The 21,604-nt window shown below is 41.5% G+C and overlaps 2 protein-coding genes across 4 annotated transcripts in view; one reads left to right on the top strand and one right to left on the bottom strand.

Moving 5' to 3' along the window:
- The window catches only part of prkaa2 (protein kinase, AMP-activated, alpha 2 catalytic subunit), a 14,345-nt gene extending 6,460 nt beyond the window's left edge, over window positions 1–7,885 (top strand). Inside the window, 6 exon segments of the mRNA XM_061683189.1 lie at window positions 1,785–1,887; window positions 1,889–2,010; window positions 2,304–2,466; window positions 2,770–3,108; window positions 3,338–3,464; window positions 3,608–7,885. Of these exon segments, the coding sequence (XP_061539173.1) occupies window positions 1,785–1,887; window positions 1,889–2,010; window positions 2,304–2,466; window positions 2,770–3,108; window positions 3,338–3,464; window positions 3,608–3,858 (1,105 nt within the window). The 3' untranslated portion in view covers window positions 3,859–7,885.
- Window positions 7,221–21,604, bottom strand: LOC133406007 (FYN-binding protein 1). 3 transcript variants are annotated; one of them, XM_061683186.1, is made up of 20 exons: window positions 21,376–21,604; window positions 19,068–20,197; window positions 18,849–18,988; window positions 17,609–17,803; window positions 17,180–17,474; window positions 16,994–17,103; window positions 16,328–16,356; window positions 16,196–16,230; window positions 15,456–15,630; window positions 14,857–15,016; window positions 14,636–14,759; window positions 14,319–14,353; window positions 14,172–14,244; window positions 14,045–14,079; window positions 13,564–13,633; window positions 13,353–13,424; window positions 13,232–13,254; window positions 11,443–11,476; window positions 10,546–10,640; window positions 7,221–10,465 (listed from the first exon to the last, which is right to left on the bottom strand). In XM_061683186.1, the coding sequence occupies exons 1-19, from the start codon at window positions 21,415–21,417 to the stop codon at window positions 10,556–10,558; spliced, it is 2,862 nt and encodes a 953-aa protein (XP_061539170.1). In that variant the 5' UTR covers window positions 21,418–21,604; the 3' UTR covers window positions 7,221–10,465; window positions 10,546–10,555. The 3 variants fall into 3 exon arrangements, with proteins under 3 accessions (XP_061539170.1, XP_061539171.1, XP_061539172.1); XM_061683187.1 differs by having other exon boundaries at window positions 10,546–10,634; XM_061683188.1 differs by having other exon boundaries at window positions 19,068–20,182.

Raw genomic sequence — 21,604 nt, 5'->3', positions numbered from 1 at the left:
GTTCCATGGCTCCATAAAGGTTGGAAATCACTGCTCTAGTCAGATCGTGTTTTCTAATCAGTCAGGTCAAACCAACATTGTAACGTGACAGAAATAATGGGTGCTAACTTCCTGTAATTAAATTACTTTATTGTAATTAAATTACTTCATCCACACCGAAACTTTAGAGCATGATTCGACAGAACGGTGGCATGTGTACGTACAAACGTTAGTGCTAGCACTAGCTTGCGAGGGTACATAACATTTTTGTTGCCTACTTACGAGCCGTATCGTATTAAAAGTACGTGAACATACTTCAAGCAAGCTTTAAACGAACGTCCTCTCCTGTCCTGAGCACCGGTGACCACCAACACACGTTTTTCCCCATTTTGTCCTTATAATACAGTCGGCGCGATCCACTCTTGTTCTCGTCGCCACGGTAACGAGTGTATCCGGTCGCATTTGAGTTGACAAAATAAAGCTCAATGATCGTAAAAACCGGGATGCGTCGGTATCGGAATACAATATTTTATTGTAGCAGTCTGACATAGTGCAATCGTGAAAGAGCAAATTTGTCTTGTAATCTGATCCAGGCATTATGTGTTGTCTGTCCCACACCGCCGACCTTTTTTTTTTTTTTTTTTTAAATAACTTTATTGGCCAGCAGATATTTACAGTACTATGACAAAAGACACGCGACAAGGCTAAAAATAAACTGGCTTTTGGATTCAAATATACTGTGCACGATGGCGACGCAGAGTAAATTTCTTTTGCGGAGTCACTGATCGGATCGGCGAATTATGACATTAAAGCCAATCAGCCGATCAGCATAAAATGCTAATTATCGGCCGATACCGCTCAGGCCGATAAAATCGGTGTAAAGTCTTTTAAAGTAAAGTTTTTACGGGGGAAAGGTTTTCCCAATGGTCCCCCTCATAATGCCAATTAAACATGACTACCCTAGATGCCATAAGAATTACAAAGTTGCCAATTTTTGAGAAAAAACTTAAAATGAAATGATAAATTAATTTTTGTTTTAAGAAAAAAGTTTTACTGTTGTAGAATACAGTCATACAGTCACAAGTCTTTAATTGTTACAAGAACAAAGATGTACTTTGTCGGGTTAAAAAAAATCTTAATCCTATGAGAATAATGTCGTATTTTTTCAAAATTAAATCAGAATATTATGATATTAAAATCAAAGTTTAACGAGGGAAGAAAATCATACTTTTTAACATTTCAAAAATACTTTACAACTTTATTCTCGTAATACTATGCTTTTTATTTTGGAAAAGATGCTGTTATAATTATTTAAGAAAAAATAAGACTAAATTCTAGAAAAAAATATGCTTTTTGTTCTTGAAAAATAGGACTGTATTCCTGTAGTAATACACTTTTATTTAAAAAAATAACTGCTTTATTCAACGCATGGTTGTCAGATTTATATGAGGGTACGTTTCAATCATCAAATGTCTTTTTTTTTGGGGGGGGGCTCCAAAAGGTAGGGACGGAGGAGTAATTGGTTTATTATGGCACACTGGTGCCAGTATGTAAGTACACACATTTCATTTTTAAATAATACGACATAATGATTTATTACCAATTGTTTTGGGGACCCCCAAGCTGTGGCTCTCTGACCCCTCAGGGGCCTCGGGACCTCATTTATAAACCATTGGCTTAGTTAACTGTTTCATCCATTTCACTAATAGTGAAACTGATAAAGGCTGTAATTAATGCTCTTAACCTGTGTTAGTTATTGGCCTACATACTGTAAGTAAGAATGTACTATCACACCTTGTAATCAGGCTGTACGCAGGCCCGGAGGTGGACATCTGGAGCTGCGGCGTGATTCTTTACGCGCTGCTGTGCGGCACGCTGCCCTTCGACGACGAGCACGTGCCCACGCTAGTTCAAAAAGATCCGAGGGGGCGTGTTCTACATCCCCGAGTACCTGACGCGCTCGGTGGCCTCGCTGCTGATGCACATGCTGCAGGTGGACCCTCTGAAGAGAGCCACCATCAAGGACATCAGGTGGAGACCCGATTGGGGTGGCAAAAGTCTAAATTGTCTGTGGGTTTGAATTTGAGTGTGAATGGATGTCTACAATATGTTCCCTACGATTGGCTGGTGACCAGTTTGGGGTGTTAATTAGGGTTAGAAGGATTCATTTACTATTCTGGCCCATCTGTCCATTTGAAAAATTTAGTTGCGGCCTTTGAGCACAAAAGTTTGCCCACCACTTCCCTAACAATATTAGTTCATTCAGTGCATTTTCAACATGAACTAATATGCACGCAACGTGACCAGCTTTGTCCTCCTCTCAGGGAGCACGAGTGGTTCAAACAAGATCTGCCGGGCTACCTGTTCCCGGAGGACCCGTCGTACGACACCACAGTCTTGGACGAGGAGGCCGTCAAAGAAGTGTGCGATAAGTTCGAGTGCAACGAGTCCGAGGTGGTCTCCAGCCTCTTCAGCGGTGATCCTCAGGTATCACCCAGACAGATAACAGTCAGCATTTATTTCCCATCATCTATGGATGTATACAAGAATGGTACAAGCACAGCTCAATACATTTGAATTTCGTCAATTAAATAAGTAAAATCAAAATGTGACGGGAACGTAAAGAAAGGTCAATTCCTACCTACCTAAAACTTATATAAAAATAAAATTATGAAATGTTTCTCTGTGTAGTGAATCTATATGAGTTTTACTTTGTGAATTTAACTACTTTAACTACAGTATGTAGCGTTTGTTCCCACCTTCATGGTCCTCGTTCCCGTGTCCGCGCAGGACCAGCTTGCGGTGGCCTATCACCTCATCATAGACAACCGGCGCATCATGACGCAGGCCAGCGAGTTCTACCTGGCCTCCAGTCCGCCGCAAGGCTCCTTCATCGAGGAGGGCATGCCGCTGCCGCCGGGGATCAAGCCGCACCCAGAGCGGATGCCGCCGCTGCTGGCTGACAGCCCCAAGGCGCGCTGCCCCCTGGACGCCCTCAACACTACCCGACCCAAGCCGCTCGCCGTCAAGAAGGCCAAGTGGCACTTGGGCATCCGGAGCCAGAGCCGGCCCTACGACATCATGGCCGAGGTCTACAGGGCCATGAAGCACCTGGGTTTTGACTGGAAGGTGAGTGGGCATGTTTAATACAGGGGTGGGCAAGCTTTTGTGCCACATTTGATTTGAAAACACACGGATGGGCCATTGAGGAGATACATTAATTAAAAAACAAATCTAAATCAAATCTCTCAATATGGGAAGAAATGGCTAAATTCATTCAATGAACATTACGAGTCTCTTGATAAGGCGGGCCATAGTTTGCCCACCCAATGACGACACAACTGTGCCTGTGCACTAGGTGGTGAACCCGTACCATCTGCGAGTGCGCAGGAAAAACCCAGTGACGGGCAACTTAGTGAAAATGAGCCTGCAGCTCTACCAGGTGGACAACAGGTCCTACCTCCTCGACTTCAAGAGCATCGACGGTTGGTGACGAACACAAAACTTGGGAATTGTTACTTGTCAACTCTTCACCACGTATCTCCACTACCCGAGTGGATATTTTGGGATTCTTTACCATGGAAACGCAGTAAAGCGTAACTGACCCAACCTGTCCTCTGTGCCACAGATGACATCATCGAACCAGCAGGCTTCAAGTCGGGCTCGTCCACCCCTCAGCGGTCCGGCTCGACGGCGGGGCTACACCGGCAGCGCCTCAGCATCGACTCGGCGAGCCAGGCCGGTGAAATGCTTCAGCTCAGCTCGTCCCTGCCGGGTTCGCTGTACGGGAGTTCGCCAACGCTCGCCCCGCGCCAGGGCTCACACACCATGGACTTCTTCGAGATGTGCGCCAGTCTGATCACCACGCTGGCTCGCTGAGAGGAGCTGACGTCAAGAAGGCGTGACAAAGAAGAAGGAGGAGGAAGACAATCGGAGTCTTGGCGTCAAAAGCAACCTGATATGGGGACAGGACAAAGGGGGAACCAGAAAGTCTTCAATCGGCAAGATGCCAAAGGTTAAAAAAACACCCACAATCCCCTTTTCAACTGCTAGAACATCGCCGCCTACTGTAACGCTTCATCCTGACACTGATCAGATGTCAGTTTGGAGTCTTGAGGGAGCACATAGATGATTCATTTCTCCATCTATATGGAAAAGACTGTTATCTATGTCTACTATATTTATATCACAGTCACACGATGTTGCTGAACAAACAAAATCACATTATAAATTATTATTATTATTATCATTATTATTACTATTCAGGCGGCGACTGGGTAGCACTTCTGCCTGTCAGTTCTGAGGACCGGGGTTCAAATCCCAGCCCCACCTGTGTGGAGTTTGCATGTTCTTCCCGTGCCTGCGTGGGTTTTCTCCAGGCACTCTGGTTTTCTCCCACAATCCCCTTTTCAACTGCTAGAACATCGCCGCCTACTGTAACGCTTCATCCTGACACTGATCAGATGTCAGTTTGGAGTCTTGAGGGAGCACATAGATGATTCATTTCTCCATCTATATGGAAAAGACTGTTATCTATGTCTACTATATTTATATCACAGTCACACGATGTTGCTGAACAAACAAAATCACATTATAAATTATTATTATTATTATCATTATTATTACTATTCAGGCGGCGACTGGGTAGCACTTCTGCCTGTCAGTTCTGAGGACCGGGGTTCAAATCCCAGCCCCACCTGTGTGGAGTTTGCATGTTCTTCCCGTGCCTGCGTGGGTTTTCTCCAGGCACTCTGGTTTTCTCCCACAATCCCCTTTTCAACTGCTAGAACATCGCCGCCTACTGTAACGCTTCATCCTGACACTGATCAGAGGTCAGTTTGGAGTCTTGAGGGAGCACATAGATGATTCATTTCTCCATCTATATGGAAAAGACTGTTATCTATGTCTACTATATTTATATCACAGTCACACGATGTTGCTGAACAAACAAAATCACATTATAAATTATTATTATTATTATCATTATTATTACTATTCAGGCGGCGACTGGGTAGCACTTCTGCCTGTCAGTTCTGAGGACCGGGGTTCAAATCCCACCCTCACCTGTGTGGAGTTTGCATGTTCTTCCCGTGCCTGCGTGGGGTTTCTCCAGGCACTCCGGTTTTCTCCCACATCCCAAAAGCATGCGTGGTGGGTCGATTGAAGACTCTAAATTGCCCGTATGTGTGAATGTGTGCGCGAATGGTTGTTTGTTTGTATGTGCCCTGTGATTGGCTGGCGACCACTTCGGGGTGCGTCCCGCCTCTCGCCTGAAAATAGCTAGCTGGGATAGGCTCCAGCACTTGTGAGGATAAAGCGGTACAGACAATGGATGGATGGATATTATTATTCAGATTGCTATTTATTTTTCTGGAGAGAGATTATTTTTAGGCATTGATTGCATTATTTAAAGGCATTTTATTCTGACTTGAACAGAGAGCAGACCACATAGCACAGCAGGACAGTCGAATGTTCTGCTCGGTACTGACCAGTGCTGCATTTATGACACGGCACAGACGCGCACTATCTCATTGACATCTTGCCTTGCATTAGTAGCCTATCCTGAACAGCGGAACCTCCGAAGCCCTCCTCAAGCCTTTATTAACAGGACAGGCAATGTTTTAAGTAACATTTGAACAGTCGTGAATGACAAGTGAGGTATTTGAACAGTAACTCACACGAGTGTAAAATCAAATCAAATGTAGAGTGAACCCCTGCTATTCGCGGGGTTTAGGGAATCAAATCAAATCAACAAATAAGATAGATGCTAATGTTGAGAAACAACAACGCACGCTTAACTTGAATGAAATGTAAAGAGCATATCATTCTTTGACAGTGCCACACGTGTAAGATCAAATCCAATATTGTAAAATGCTACAACACGACTAGCTACAAGCTATCATTTCGAAAGAATAAAGCACTCTTTTAATGTGAATGAAGAATGAGGCGCATTTCATTCTTCGACTGGCACACAAGTTTAAGATCAAATCCAATAGTGTAAAATGGTAAAAGGCGACGAGGCTAGACACCGGCGTTTGGAAAGAATTGAACACTCTTTAAACTTGAATTACAAATATGAACCATGTCGTTCTTAAACAGTACCTGTCACACAAGTGTATAATAAAATCAAATTGTGTGCAACACTAAGCCATAACTAGCTAGAAGCTAACATAGCACCCTACATTGTCACTCAGCGCATCGCTTTACTTCATGGTCGATATTCTTCTCTTCTTCTCTTACCTTCGTCCTTCAGACTTACTCCTTTGATGCTGTTTGAATCGAGGTCAAGTGAGGTGCTTCACCAGCTCCGTTGGCCAAAATGAGTACGATATTTAACAGCTGCTCGCACACAGAATGTCATTAAAACAAACAATCAGAGAGGGCAGATGGGGCGAGCTGTCACATGTGCCGTAAATTCTACAAAAAGACAGGCGGTTGTTCTTGAAATTCCTTTCTTCAAAGCCTGGACATGTGCGAGAAGTAATGAAACTGTCAAAAGACACGTCGAGGGCTCCAACCTTTCATTTAATGCGTACACATTCAGTGCTGCCCTGCTATAGCAGATATCAGTGAATAATTGACGACCCAGCACCAAATACGGTTTCTAATTGCCTATAAATGCCACAAGATGCCAACAAAGGGGAAGTGAATTTGCAAAACCGTGAATATGCGGTGGTTCACTATATATATTTTTAAATGTAACTTTAAAGAAGCACTTTGAGATGGTGTGTGTCTGTTTTGCACAACACACAATCCTTCCTCCGGCTGCCTTAAACTAATGCAAACGACGCGTGTGTGTGTGTGTGTGTGTGTGTGTGTGTGTGTTATGTGTTACGGGTTTATCACATCACATAGCATAACATTATTTTTATGAATGTAAAATATGGAAGAAAGTCTGCTCAAGTTGAATCCTCTTATTTTAGATCATGCACTGTTGCCTTCCTGCTGTTTTCAGTTAACCCATATGTTGTAATCGTTTCTTACCAACAATGTTCACGGGTCAAGGTGACCCGCTCGACACGTAATCATCTCACATTTATGTATTTTTTTTTAATAAGAAGAAAAAAGGAACAAAGTGACCAAAACAAATTCAGGCCATGTCTACTGGTATTTATTTATTTGTTTAAAAGTCACTCAAGGGTAATAATAATGTTTTTAAAAAGTCTGTTTGCACATAAAAATGCATTTGCAGCATGCCAAAAGCAAAAGGTGGCGCCATAACACCATTTTGGCCAACCAAAATCCTCAATAAAATTATATCTGGAAAAGGCAATAAACAAGCAGCAGCAAATCGATAATAATAAAAACATCTCCTTTGTGTTGCCTTTAATTACTTCTGAGTATGACACAACACTAAAATTAATAGAAATAATGGAACACATTATGACATACTTTTTTTTATGCAGTCAGTCAAAAAAATATACTGTATATAAATCGTGTTAGTATGGATTGGGTCTTTTAAAGGTGTATCACTCACAAAATGTTTCTTGATTTTTTTTCTTTTTCTTGATTTTTACATTACACGGGGGTGGTACAATTATTTTTGAGAATAATACCACAAGAAAAAAAGTCCTTGTGAGAGTAAACAACAAATAAGGAGAAACATGTTAGTTAAAACATATTTAAAACAATTTTTAACTATACAAATATGTTCAAATACTTACAGAAAACGCAAAAATATTATGAGGAAAAAATGGTTCTCATGAAATAAAAATCACGTATTAAGTCGTAATTATGAATTTCCATCTTTATTATCATAAACATTTTTGTGACATCACAGAAGATGTAATTATGATATGTTTTTGGTCGTTATTCTCATGAAATGACTTTTATTTTTACAGTGGTACCTTAACTTACAAGTGATCCGGCTTACGGGTTTTTCGAGGTACAAGCTTCCACTCCTTTTTTTTTTTTTTTTTTTGCATTGACTCCTGTGTAAAAATGAGCGTGAGTTCGTGGCAGTGAACTCAACCCACTTCACAACGGGGAGTCAACAATTCTTCATAAAAGAGGTATCAAACTGTATTAAGCCCACTCCCAGTCGAAGTTTATTGTCAAACTAAAAGAGAATTTCAGGCTGTGCATTCAAAACGATGACATCATTTTGCCTTAGGAAAGTCTGCTAGCTTAATTCAAAGACAAAATGCAAAATGCTATTGACAGGCTAATCAGTAGCATCAATGTTGCAGTCTAATAACCCTCGAAGCACTGGATATTGACAATACTCACAGGCATCTATTCTTTATCCTCTGCAAAAAAGAATTAGTGCAGTTTATTGAGTCAGTTGTGAAACGTGTATGTCTGTACTGTACTGCCCCCTAGTGGCCAAGGCGCACAGACCAGAAAGAGCACAATGTGGTGCTGGAACTAATTAATGGCATTTCCATTCACTTCACAAGTGTTTTGAAGTTACGAGCGTAGTCCTGGAATGAATTAAACTCGAAAGTCAAAGCACCATTATATTGCAAAAGTTGTTTATTTTTATCACAATAAGAATATTATAATTATGATTGTTTTCTCCACCTCTGTACAATTACAACTTTTCTCCCTAATATTACGAGTTGTAATTATGACATTCCCTTTATTCTCACAAATTAAAATGTAGACTTTGTTTCTTGATAGATATTGACTTTCATCCCGTAATTGCTTCATTTATTTGTTTTCATAACCATTATACACCTTTGTATCGTTTACATGCAGCTCATACTAATAATGTGTCCTTTGAACACGTAAAACCCTTGACTGATCTTTTTGTCATTTGCGGGGCTCTTTTAGGCGGGGAAAGCACGCCCCTGCTGGAAGGCAGGTGCAAATGCAGCCACACGACACCAACAATAAATGAACAGTGTCAGCATTTTTTTGCTTTGATGCCGTAGACAGCACTGTAGATGACAGCTGTATGCAAAAACCGTGGCATGCGTGTCAATGTAAACTATTATAATGTGTGTCAAACTAGATGGAGGTACACAACACAAACACACGCGTGTGTGTGTGTGTGTGTTTCTACCAGATTGTGGAGGCTTCGGATTGATCTCATCATGCATTGCGTGGAGTAGCTGTTAGGATTTTTTGCACTTTAAAAGAGTATTTATTGAAAGCAAATAATGACAATAAACAAACGTACAAAAGGGAGATGTACTGTATTGTGTTTTGACTGATATTCTGTCACGTTGAGGGATGGAAGGTGCGTAAATAAAAGCGAGTTCGATGATCTTTTTGGATGATTTGGTTTTAAAATCACCATTCACCATCTTAACGGAAGTGTTGTTGTATTTTTGCATATTCATAATAGCCTAAACATTAAGTTCACCTGAACAATCTAAACCGGCAATCGAAATTGAACAAAAAATAATCTGCAATTTTGTTGAAGTGGTGTACATAACATTCCAATTATTGAGTTGATAATCCCCCTTTACGATCAAAGTTAGCAAAGACCTGATTGTTGAATCTCTCTAAAGGATTATCCAGTGTGATCATCGTGTGGTCTGGGGTGTGTAAAGTGGGGTACTTTACACACGTAACACACAATTGGACCTAATTTGATCATTTTTCCTTCCGATCAAAATCTGCAAATGCCTGCTTGTCGGTTGTCTCTGGAAGATTATCCTGAGTGATTATCCTGTGGTGGGGGTGTGTTAAAAGTGAGTTTTCCACGATCTGCTCAGAAAAGGTCAGAACCGACTATTGTAAATGTTAACCTGTTCAATATTTACGATTGCAAATCGTTCTGTTTGTGGTGTGCTGTGCTGGTCATCCGCAGTACACCACACACGATAAGAACAGTCGGCACACTGTACATGTTTTACTAATCGTGTGGGCTTTCTCACTATGTAAAAATGGCTTGTGTGTATAGCACACTTAAAGCTTCCTAATTGGCTATCATTCTTTTTTTACGTCACAATCACGCAACCCATGGCTCAGCCAAATTTGGTGTTTCTGATTAACCCTGAAGGGTGGCTAACCTGATTAAGTTAAAAATCACTCTATTCACACCACACGATAATAATTCAGGATAAATTTTCAGAGATATCAATTGCGCCTGCGTTTTGCAAGAGAGGAAAAATACTCAAACTTGTTTGTGTACCCCGCTTTAGCTCCAGGGTGTACCTAATATTGTGGCCTATATGGATACACATCCGGAGGTGAGGCTAAAAAAGTTTACAGATGAAATTTGGCCAAATGTTAAGGGAGGAACATAGCAGCAAAGGATAATACCAAGTTATTATGATTATATCTTTAAATCTCACAAGTTTAAACACTGCAAACTGGTAAATGCTAGAGAGGGACCTGGAAGTTGATCCGATTGTGGTTATGTCGCCCCCCGGGAATTAGCAGTTCAGAGTTCAAATTACCCGTCGCCTGGGTTCGCAACACAAAGAAGTCCAAAAAAAAAAAAAAAAAAAAAAAAGGTCCACTATCTTGTGAGTGCACGTGATTAAAAAAAACGCCAAAGGTGTCACAGTTTGAAGATAGGTCACCCTCCTTACTGCAACACAAATCAAAAACAGGAAACACCTGAGATAGCATGTGCAAAAGTCAATACTGGTGGTTGTGACGCATCCTCACCCGTTTCCTTCTACTCGCTATCGTCGGCGTAGAGATCCGGAGGAGGTAAAATGAGCAAATCTGGATCTTCAGAACCCTTTGAGTGAGGCCTGTGGCTACAAGAAAGCAGATATTTTTTTTTTCAAAAAAAAGGGTTGGAATTTACATCCTAAATGTAATTCATGATATATTATTACATACTGAGTATTGGCAGTGGCGGTGTCTGGCACGGGGCGATATGTGAGGCAGCACAGGGCGGTATTGCTCGGAAATAATGTAACAATTCAATATTTATCAGAAAAGAAAGTTAGTTTTGGCAGAGACGCGAGGGGTCTGGGGTGGTGAGTGAGTGAGACTACATTCCAATCTCCCTTCAATTGTTTTTGATTTGTGTTTTTGTCAAGTGAGGATGGCCACTGGAGGGTGGGGTACAAAAATGTCAATAAATAGTCATAATCATGACATTTTGTATTGCATCCTTATCACTTATAGTACAGTTTTGATACACAAGGATCGGATATTAAGATTTTTATAACATTAGCCTAATAGCACAATTGCCCAAGTCATTTACTGCCACAATGTAAGTAAAACATACCAATGTACTTGAAAAATGTCGTTTTCTGTTTCGTTTCAAAAGTGTTTTCTTTTTTCTTCCTATATTCACAGAAAATTACAACTTTATCTCTCTTGCTAAAGTATTTTTCTTCTTTACCCTCAGTAAGTAGTAATGGACTTTTCTCTTGATTACAGACATAGTTAAAAAAAAAAAAATACAAAGGGCAAAAATACACGTCGACTGAATTTTAATATCCAGCCCAGACTGAATAGTAATGAACTAATTACGCTTTGTTCACTCCCGACACATTTTGCAACGCCTGACGTGACTCATATGTTCGTGTGTGTGCGCGCGTGACTTACGTGTGAACGGCGTGGCCGCTGCCAAGCACAGGCCCTGAGGAGCAAGCATGAGTGCATTATTTGGCAAGCGACACCCGACAAACACGCCAAGGAAAAAAGGACTTTTGTCAACACAGCGATTCATTGGATATCTCCCCTCTTTTTTCCCTTTCCAGATAGATTCATCTTAAATCATTATTGGTAGCTGATTGATCTTCTTTTCCTCGTTGTTTGGGTTATTGGAGTCAAATGTCAGCTTGGTAAATAAATACATAGTCATCATTTTTAACTGTCTGGCTTGGCTGGCAAACCCGAACACGAAATGCTTGAAACCCTACTTTGAAACTCTTGTTTGAAATCCTAAACCTGGCTTGAAACCCTAATTTGAGTTTTTTAACTTTTATTTATTTATTTTTTTACTTGAAACCCTAACCCAACTTGAAACCTTTGATTGAAAACCAAACCCCGTCTTAAAACCCGAACCATTTCTTGATACCCTTACTCAAAAACGCTAACCCTGATTTGAAATCCTAACCCCAATTTAAAGCCCTAACCCTGGTTTGAGAGCCAAACTTCAAACCCTGACTCTGGCTTGAAAGCTTGGCTTGAAAAAGCCCAACCCAGTATTCAATTCATAATTTGACATTTAAACTTGAAACCCTAACGTTTGCTTCAAACCCTAACCGTAACTTGAAACCCTAACTTCAAACCCGAAGTCTGGCTTGAAACCCCGACACCAGCTTGGAACCCTAAGCCTATTTTAAAACCCTAATTCAAACTTGAAACTTGAAACCCATCAACCAGGCTTGAAACCCTAACTTCAAGAAATCTATGTCAGAAAAAAACAAACAAAAAAAAAAATCCTATTACTTTTGAGTTATCTCTTGTCACAATTTCAAAAGGTGACTTGTTCTGAACCAGGTGAAAACCCTATTGAGTTTTTTACCCAAGACTTTTGTCTAAACCGCCACCCACTTTTTGTGTTGCGCTGAAATCTGCACAAAGAGCGCTTTCCTCCCAGGGGATCTTCCCATCCGAGCGCTCCACCACAAACAAAATGGCCTCTCTCATGTTTTTTTTTGTTTTTTTTGGCGCAGCACATCAAACTCTGGGAACTCTTCAAACAATTGCGAGTCGTCTATTCATCCAACTCAACTGAACCGCGAGCTGAAATGCATCTGAGACAAAAGGGCCTCAGAGGTAAAAGGTCACATTCAGTGCTCCTGGAGTCAGAATTTCTTCATATTCCAAAGTTTGCGCTCTCCCAGCAAGAATTCTTTCAATTTTTTATTGACTCTTATTCCAGATGTTTTTGCTTCAGCGGGTACTATAGCCAATATTGTCCCAGTCCAGTATTGGAGCTTTTTGACCCTTTCGGGCCACTGTACTTACCTGTATAATGTACTGTGATGAAATGCTTTTGATTTTGAATGAGGTGCTGATGTTTGGGCTTGGGTTGTACGGAACATATTCCGAGCAATGCACCAGTCAAATGTATTGTTCTCACGGAAATAACTTTATTGAGTTTTAGTTATACACTGTTGCCAGATATTTTGTCGTGTAATCGCAGAAATATCTATAGGTTAGTCGAGTCTAAAAATATTCGATAGTGACAGCCCTGATCATTAAACGAAGAACCATATTGATCTTTTAAAATAATCTCATTACTGATTTTGAACGCTCGCTTTTAGATATCATTGTTCTATGTGTAGAAACAAGCCTATCCATTTCATTGGGTAGGGCTCTGTTCTGAACCCTATTCATGATTTTTCACAAATTGGAGAAAGATGCATTTTGAGGTACGACTTACTTGTTTCTGGTTCAGCGCGCCTCCTGTTTGAGAAAGAAAAAAAGACAAAAACCCCAAAATGTGTTTCTTGTACGATGTGATACACTGCAGTGCGTTGTACATGATCGTGCATTAGGCCTACCTGGCAGGTGGTTGTACCACACCGGGCGAATGGAAAAATGTAGCCAACTTTTGAAGTGCTTCATTATTGGCTCTGAAATATATATATATATTGTACTATTATTATATATTATTATTGAAATACACACACAAAAGCATATCAATGGTTGCACAAATCAAACAAATGATAAACGATACTGGTCGGTCAGTGTAAACGTGAGCGGTAAACTGACTGGACATTGGGGCCGCCGGCGCTGATGTCACTGCGACGGTGCTGGTGGGTAATGTTGAGGTCTGCGTTTCCTTTGCGGGAGTCAAAGATATACTGTCAGGAAACACTCGGTTTGACAGACCACAAGCAAACGCAAAGCATGGCGTAAGCATGTTTTGGGCGTTTCTGGCAAGATGCAAAAGTACAAAACTTTGATTTCTTTACATTCTCTTTCACTATGTCATTACTGTTTTTTTCACTGTTTTTTCTTTTTTTTCTTTTTTTCTTTAAAAAAAAAAAAAATACAATATTAAAGACTACTATTTTTCTTACTGCTAAAACACATTACAAACATTTTTGTTGCGTTTTGGAGCAGGCTGGAATGGATTAATGGCATTTCCGTTCATTTCAATGGGGAAAGACGATTTGAGGTACAAGTGTTTCAACTTGTATCTCAAGACACCACTGTACACAGAAAAACAAGAATTATGAGTGATTGTTACCCATGTCTGGCATGGAGAGTGCGCGGTAGTGGCGCCTGCAGATGGCGAGATAATGGAGCATATAGGAAAGAAATCGGTGAAAAGCAATAACAACAACAACAACAAAACAAATTTAGCGTGAACTCACACTGAAGCGGCGTCCGTCGGAGAGGAGAGAGCCTCGTCGTCATCGACGGTCCATTCCTCGCTGTCATCCGAGACTAAAAACATCAAACTTGTTCCCAGTGACGCGAGATAATCAAGGCATGAAGAAGAAGACGAAGAAAACACTTACAACTCTCTGTTGATTGCGGGTAGTGGTTGGAAGTCCTGTTGGGGGAGGAAGATGGAATCATTACAATCCAACAAAGATGATACAGAGACACTGGAGGCATCACAGAAAGGGATAGAAGTGGCAGTTAAACGGTCTTAATGTTTACAACAATGTGAACACTGGATATAAAAAGTCTACACACCCCTGTTCAAATGACCTGTTTTTGTGATCTAAAGAATATGAGACCAAGATAAATCATCTGAAAACTCCCCCCCCACCATTACTGTATGTATTTGTACATGACACATGCACTGTACGGTTGTTTTCTCCTCACACACCTGATCCCCGTCGTGGTGATGTTCGCATCCATTGGGCTGCTCACGCGAGTGCCGGACGCTTTCCTTCCCAGTTCCAGCATCTCTTTGATATCCAGCTCCACATGGTCCACAGCCACGTACCCGTCTTAAAAACAACAACAACAACAACAAAAAAACAAGATGCGATCAGGTGTTCCCTTTTGCATCTTGAAACGTGCATACTTGAACGCGGCCTGACTCACAGTTGTTGCCGGAATCCCTGGCCAACCATTTTCCTTTGGGGCAGTTGGTCGTGCGAATGATGCTGATGTTGTCGCCGCTCTGGACGGGCAGGTCGTCCTTGCGTCCTTTGGTTGTCACGGTGACCGTCGCGTGGTACATGGCCTCCTCGTAACCTGTGATCTGGAAGACATAATGTAAACACATTATACAAATACATACATATATATATATATATATATATATATATATATATATATATATATATATATATATATATATATATATATATATATATACAGGGGTGGGTGATAAGTGGGTATAGACTTTCTAAAGTAACTTGTTTTTACAGGTACCATGAATAATGGCAAGTCATTTGAGTCAAGAACAAAGAAAGTGGATTGTAAAGCAATATTAGCACCATCTTGCACGTGAAGTCATCTTCTCAGAAATCTCAGGAGCGATGATGCAATATTTACACAAATTCCACTCACACCTGCAGGCTGAGTCGTCGGTCCGCTGGGAGGAATGAATCCCGACAGGTTTGTACACCGACACGTTACATCCGCCCCGTTTCCCCTCCCGTCCATCACTTCTTCTTCTTCTGTCCCCGTGAACTCACCTTGTATTTCTTCTTCATCTCGTTCGCCCGCTTCTCCCGCTCCTTCTGCTCCTTCTTGTCGCGCTCTTGCTTTTCCTTCAGTTCTTTCCTCTCCTTTTCCAGCCTCTGCTTCTCTCGCTTCTTCAGCTCCTTGCCATCGGGCGCCTCCGCCACCTCAGCGGACTTCTTGTCGACTCTGCCCGCCGGAGTAAATTCAAATTCAATAAAAAAAAAAAATCAAAGATAAAACACAATAGAATATAAATTAAATTATAATAAAATAAAATAAGATTAGCGAAAAAAAACTTTATTTAGAAATTATAAATAATAAAATTATTTTAAATAGTATCGACTAAATGAAAAATAAAATAAAAATATTTCAATAGCTAAAGATTAAAATACAGAAATAATAACAAAAGAAAAATACCAATAAAATAAAATGTAGACAAATAAAACACAAATTACTATGTTAAAATAAAATGACAATATATTAATTTTAAATACCAATAATAAAATGTAAATAAAATAATATCATAAGCATAAAATAATTTAAGAAATAGATAAAAAATAATACTAGCAAATAAGAATAAAACAAATTCAATTCAGGTCAATTCAATAATAAAAGTAAAATAGGAATAAATACAATAAAATGACTTTTTTAAAAATAAATACATAGCACATGGGTTAAAGTACAATTAAAATACTAATTAAATAATAATCAAATAAAAAATAAAGATAATGAAATAAAATTCCAGTCATACTTTCCAAACCAGCCTGTCTTGTTATTCTCTTCATTCTGCAAAAAACACAGATAGCTTGATTCAGTCTACTCCTTATTGTGACACTCTCTGGCAGATAGTCATCCTTTTATAAACACATTCCACTTCACTTACAGATTCCTGGTTGGCCTCGGCATATGGATCTGGAGTAGAAGTGCAGTGAATTAAATATTAATCAATGAAGTGATACAACACGGCAGCCTTTATGTCTATCAAGTGTCAGAATGATAAGATACGATATGATAGATGAACTCCACTTTATTGCAATCAAATAAACGCTCTAATCACACACACACACACACACATATATATATATATATATATATATATATATATATATATATATATATGCACTTGGACAAAACTGTTGCTACCAATTAAAGTAAGAAAACCCAATAATGATCACAGAAGTCAGGAAAATCCGATTGCTTTTGAATTGTGGATCTTTAACCAGGTTTGCACATATTTAAAAGAGTTTGTGCCAGATGTAGCAAAGCAGCCCCAGAACATAACTGACATAGATCTTTCTGACACTGAACAGCACATATTGTTCCCGAATGCCTTGATCGTCTTGAAATTTCATTTCACCCTGCACAGACTCAAAACATCCAGCAAAGGCTGTTCCATGTTTTACAGCAGGTGCAGTGTTGTGACTTTTGTCAGTGACCAATTCTGGTTTTCCTTTCTTGAAGAATTGGGTATACCAACATTTTTGTCTGTATTTACGAAACCGTCCCACACAACCATTACCCTGACAGTTTGAGTTCTTGGAGTTCTTACTCTTTGGAGGTCCTTTCCTTTTCTTCCCCACTTCAGTTTTTGCCTTCCCTTTAGCAGAGTACAAGTTCTCATAGTAGCTTCCCGTACCGCCGCTGTTGTGAGCTTGATGCCTTGCTTGGCAAATGGAAAACACAAAAACTCAAGACAATCCCTCGACTTCAAAAACCTTTTTGTTGTGCATCTTACCCTGCCATTGCTTGACCTTCCAGCGAGGTAGAGAAGGGGGAGTCTGCCAGATGCGGGGGTGGCTGGTCCCGTAAATTGTCGGCAAACACAGGCAGTCCTTTGGGGCCCGTCAGCATTATACCGTTGTTGTATAACAGTGGAGGTTTGTTTCCGTCTGGAATATCTGGACCTGCGCAGTTCCCGTTGACCCTTTGTGACACTGTTAACTCTGGAGAAGGTGCACCTGGAGCCATACCCCCAAATGGTGGCTCATTGGTGGAGTTCATCTCTGGTAATTCGGAAGGCACTGGGATTGCTACAACATACATCAACATTAGAGAGCTGTTAATATAGGGTGTCCCGAGAAATGCACTCCGCAAAGAGTGAGTACATTTTTTGGAGGACACCCTGTACATGTGTTTGGTTTCAAGTCCAACGATGGTGACTTACCATTGTGTTGCATCGGAGGAGAAGGAGGGATGAAGTTGGGGATTTTGATGAGGGAAGGTTTGGCAGGCTTTTTTGGAGGAACCCCCAGACTAGCTCGGTCCAGGAGGACATTCCTGGGATGAGGAGGAAAGACATCCAGCAGAACGTCTTCTGTCCCTTCCTTGTATGTGTCCTCCAATGCTGGCAAGGCTTGCCCTGTGCACAGTTTTTACCGCGTTACTCCCAAAACCACTGGAATTTCAGGGTGGTATCTCTACGGACACGCCTGGCATCTGACAGCCGTGTCTGACTTTATTGATGCGGCGAATAGAATGCAGTCAGAGGAAGTCCAATGGTGGACGACCTGCTGGATAAGATCATGGGATGACAGACTTAGATTTGTGAGGAAACCAAACCAGCTGAGAAAGTTGTTGAGAGGCAGCGCAAACTTTGGCCTTCTGGGAATGTTTATAGGTTCCACTTTGCAATAAAAAGGCTTTGGTGTGACGTTTACAAGATTTCTTCGGATTTCAAAACGTGAAAACCATATTTGGGAAAATTTGTGCCGGATTGTAGGGTCCACCCAAGGTGACAAAATCCTGTATGACCTGTGAGTTTTTCCAATTCCATAAATATTGTCACGACTGACTCAATATATCTGCTGCAGTGTGACTTCTTATGAGGAAAAGGGCTGCAGATTTCAATAAATCTCAATCTTGTTAGCTGGAGAGGTTTCCCCGGTTGTCTGTTTACCACGAGACCTCGTGCAGATGTTCGCTACAAACCTGATACAGTAATCCCCCACTATCCGCGGGGGTTAAGGACTGAGCACCGCAGCGAATAGTAAGTGACGTCCTTAAAATGTAAATATACCACCAAACATTATCCCAAAACAGTTTAATATCCTTTCGGTCATCTTACAATAGTACTCTTACAAATTAATGGCTTACAGATTGAGTTCTAAAATGATCAAGAATTAGTCCCTGCCCGGCATACACAGCTTCCTTCTCAGTCGTGATTTATCCCTTCTACATACTTCCATGAAAGTTTTGTATCTAAGAGGGCTTAGGCAGCATTTTGTGGCATATCAGGAAGCGCAGCAATAGTAGAGTCTTTCAGCGAATAGCTCGTGATGGGTTCCACAGATATGAATATGAATGAGTGAATTTGAAAATTGTGAGCCAGAAATATGCAGTAATATACTGTACCCCAACGATAACACGAGGTCAGTCAGAGAGAAAGGTGATTGGCCATGACTTACCAGGATCTATACTGTTGAGCTGTCTGGCCCGAGAGTTGAGGTCGATGGGTGGGAGGTCTGCGAGCAAACGGTTGGGGCTTTGAGGTAGGTGAACATCATCGGGAGGCGGTGTACTCGAGATGGAACTGTTTTTCTGGGAGCTGAGAACAGAAATGTCAGTCGGCAGTGTTTATATTGTTAACCTCTTGACACATTGATGTCGAGATATGTCTTTTGTACTTGTGGTTCGGCTTCCTGCGAGCCTTCTGCAGAGCATTGAGGATCCTTTGGTCGGCTGCAGTGGTCCTCCTCCCTTGGCTCACGTCTTCCGCTCTCTCCAAGGCCGAGAGGGCTGAAGCGGAACCCTCAGCTGGGAGAGACGACAGGACAGACGGGGGCCGGGGATTCAGCAGTGCTGCTATACTGATAGCCGCTACGCTGCCTGGAACACCATATTTGGGCTCAGGAGATGACAGCGTAGGAGAGGGGACTTCAAATGGAGGGATGGAGATGGTCTGGTAGATGGACTGAGAGGTTTGCAGTAGGCTCATTTTACCTTGACCACCATTTGTGTAAATGGGGAGGGTAGCAGTTTTTATTTCCAGTGGAGTTTCACTCTCTGGGGACGGGAGGTGAGGAGCTGGAATATCAGGAATGAAGGAGGGCGGAGGGGTGAAGCCTGGAGAGACGGGTATTGCGACATCAGAATCAGATAAGGATAAAATGTTTGGTGGAAGAATTTCTGGCTCTGGTTCTACATCGGCAAACTCAGGAGGTATTGGGATGAGAGGGGCGAGTCCAGGACCGTCCAAGGTGGGCGCGTCCAAAATGGGATCTGCTAGTACCTCGTCTGGATTAGTTTTCGCAGACCATTTTAAACCCAGGAAACCTTTCTTCTTGGAGTTTGAAACTTTAGGGAGAGCCGGGACTGATACCAACTCCGCGGTGGTCACCGGCGGGGGCTTCTTGTCTTTATCGCTGTCTTTCTTCAGCTTGTGAAACAGTGAATACTCATCGAAAGGCACCTTGCTTCCCTTGGTCATTTTGTCTTTGCCGGCCCTAAGATTCTTCTCGTTTTTATCCGTCGAGGTCGTCCTGATGAGAGGCTTCTTGCTCTCCTTCTTCTCATCCTTGAAGACCACCCTAGGAGGCATGACGGTCTTGTTGTCCAGGGTCCAGTTGATGGAGGTGAGCAGGGAAGGGCGGGCCCCTGCCGGGAGGTACTGCGTGGGGCTGTGGGGAGGAGGGACCACCTTGGGTTTCTCCGGGAGGGTGGGTTTCATCCTGGGCTGACTCAGAAGAAGCTGTTCCTCTTGGAACCTAGCCCTCAGGGCCTTGAAGTCCATCGTGTCCTCCTGGGGAAAAGATAACTGTAAAATATTAACCTTACTTGCAACAGCAAAAACTACAACAAAAATGTTGTAATGTGTATTGTCATCTGTAATGAGGAAAAAGAAAAATCCATAATATTGTACTTCATAAAAACATACAGTTATGACATAATTAAATAGAATTCAAAACGTTTTTGTCACACAGCATTTAATGAACGGCAATTGTGTTACTCTTTCTGGTGTGCTCGTCTTGGCCACCTGGAGGTAGTATACAACAGACTGACAAATACACCGTTCACTGAGATGTGTAACTCCTCCCAGTTCATCAGTATGGCGCTAATATTAGTCGTTCTTCGCACAGGATAAAGAATAGGTATGCCTGTGAGTACTGCTATGTTGTCTGTGTACATGTGCATTAGAATTACGCTAGCAGACTGAAAATCTAAGCTATGTGGTTGTTTTAAATCCACAAGGTGTAATTCGTCATTTTTATTTTTAATTTAAAGTTTGACAGTAAACCGCAATTGGGGTTGACAATAAACAGCTTGAAGCCTTGCTCACTAGTTTCCCAATTGCTGCCTATTGTGAAGTGAGTTGAATTGAGTCGACGCCTACCATACAGCGCTCGTATCGCAAGTCTGCACTTGCAAGTCAAAGCAAAACGACGGTTTGTATCTCGAAAAATCAAGGCACCGCTGTCATCTCCAAGTCTCTCTTTCACCACAACTTGGGAATCCTTGTCTTACAACATATAAATCATTGCTTATACCTTTTATCTTTTCCCAAACTTGTTTAAACCTCGCACCCCCTTTAACATCCAGACTGAGGTGGCACACCCACTCTCCCCTGAACACACCCTTGAAATAACCACGTGACAAAATAATTACAAAAAAAGCTAATACGCTACATATAGTGTCGATTTCATGCCACGCACCCCCGGGGGTGCAACCACCATTGTTTGGGAATCCATATTTCAAAGCATAGAAATTAGAGTTTCGAGCAGCCTTTCCCAAACCTTTTAAGACACACGCGCTCTTCGACACCCAGACCAAGGTGGGGCACCTCTTCACAAACCCTCACAAAAAAACATAGATACCACAGGCTTGAGTTAAGCTAAAATGGAATTTGGGTCACAGTAACCATGTGACAAACTATCCTGTACATTGGCTTGTAGTCTATGACAGGTCGCGATGAGGACAGATCGTTAAATCGTGTACCTGAGCCATCGCGTTTTGACGTCCTTCCAAAGTACGCACCATCGATCAGTCAAACAGGTTGGCCTCTCGTCTTAGGTAACGCCCCAACATATTGACCATTACATCAAAGTGACAACCACAGTAGGAAAACCAAGAAGTTTCTTCTCAAACAACTCTCATGTGTCAACAACAATGGTTCCCATGGAGGAATGACAGTAAGTAGGAACACACACATGCACACGCGCACACA

This window comes from Phycodurus eques, chromosome 8 (assembly GCF_024500275.1).
Source record: "Phycodurus eques isolate BA_2022a chromosome 8, UOR_Pequ_1.1, whole genome shotgun sequence".
Lineage (NCBI taxonomy): Eukaryota > Metazoa > Chordata > Actinopteri > Syngnathiformes > Syngnathidae > Phycodurus > Phycodurus eques.
This window is presented reverse-complemented; position numbering and strand designations above follow the sequence as displayed.

Bases quoted from the DNA above. Each gene is read 5' to 3' on its own strand.
- LOC133406007 (XM_061683186.1), bottom strand. From the start codon at position 21,417: ATGGTGCGTACTTTGGAAGGACGTCAAAACGCGATGGCTCAG. The intron at 14,354-14,635 runs GTGTGTGAGGAG...CTCCCCCAACAG, and splicing joins ATCACCACGACGGGGATCAG to GACTTCCAACCACTACCCGC. The intron at 11,477-13,231 runs GTAAGTCGTACC...CTTGCTCCTCAG, and splicing joins GCGCGCTGAACCAGAAACAA to GGCCTGTGCTTGGCAGCGGC.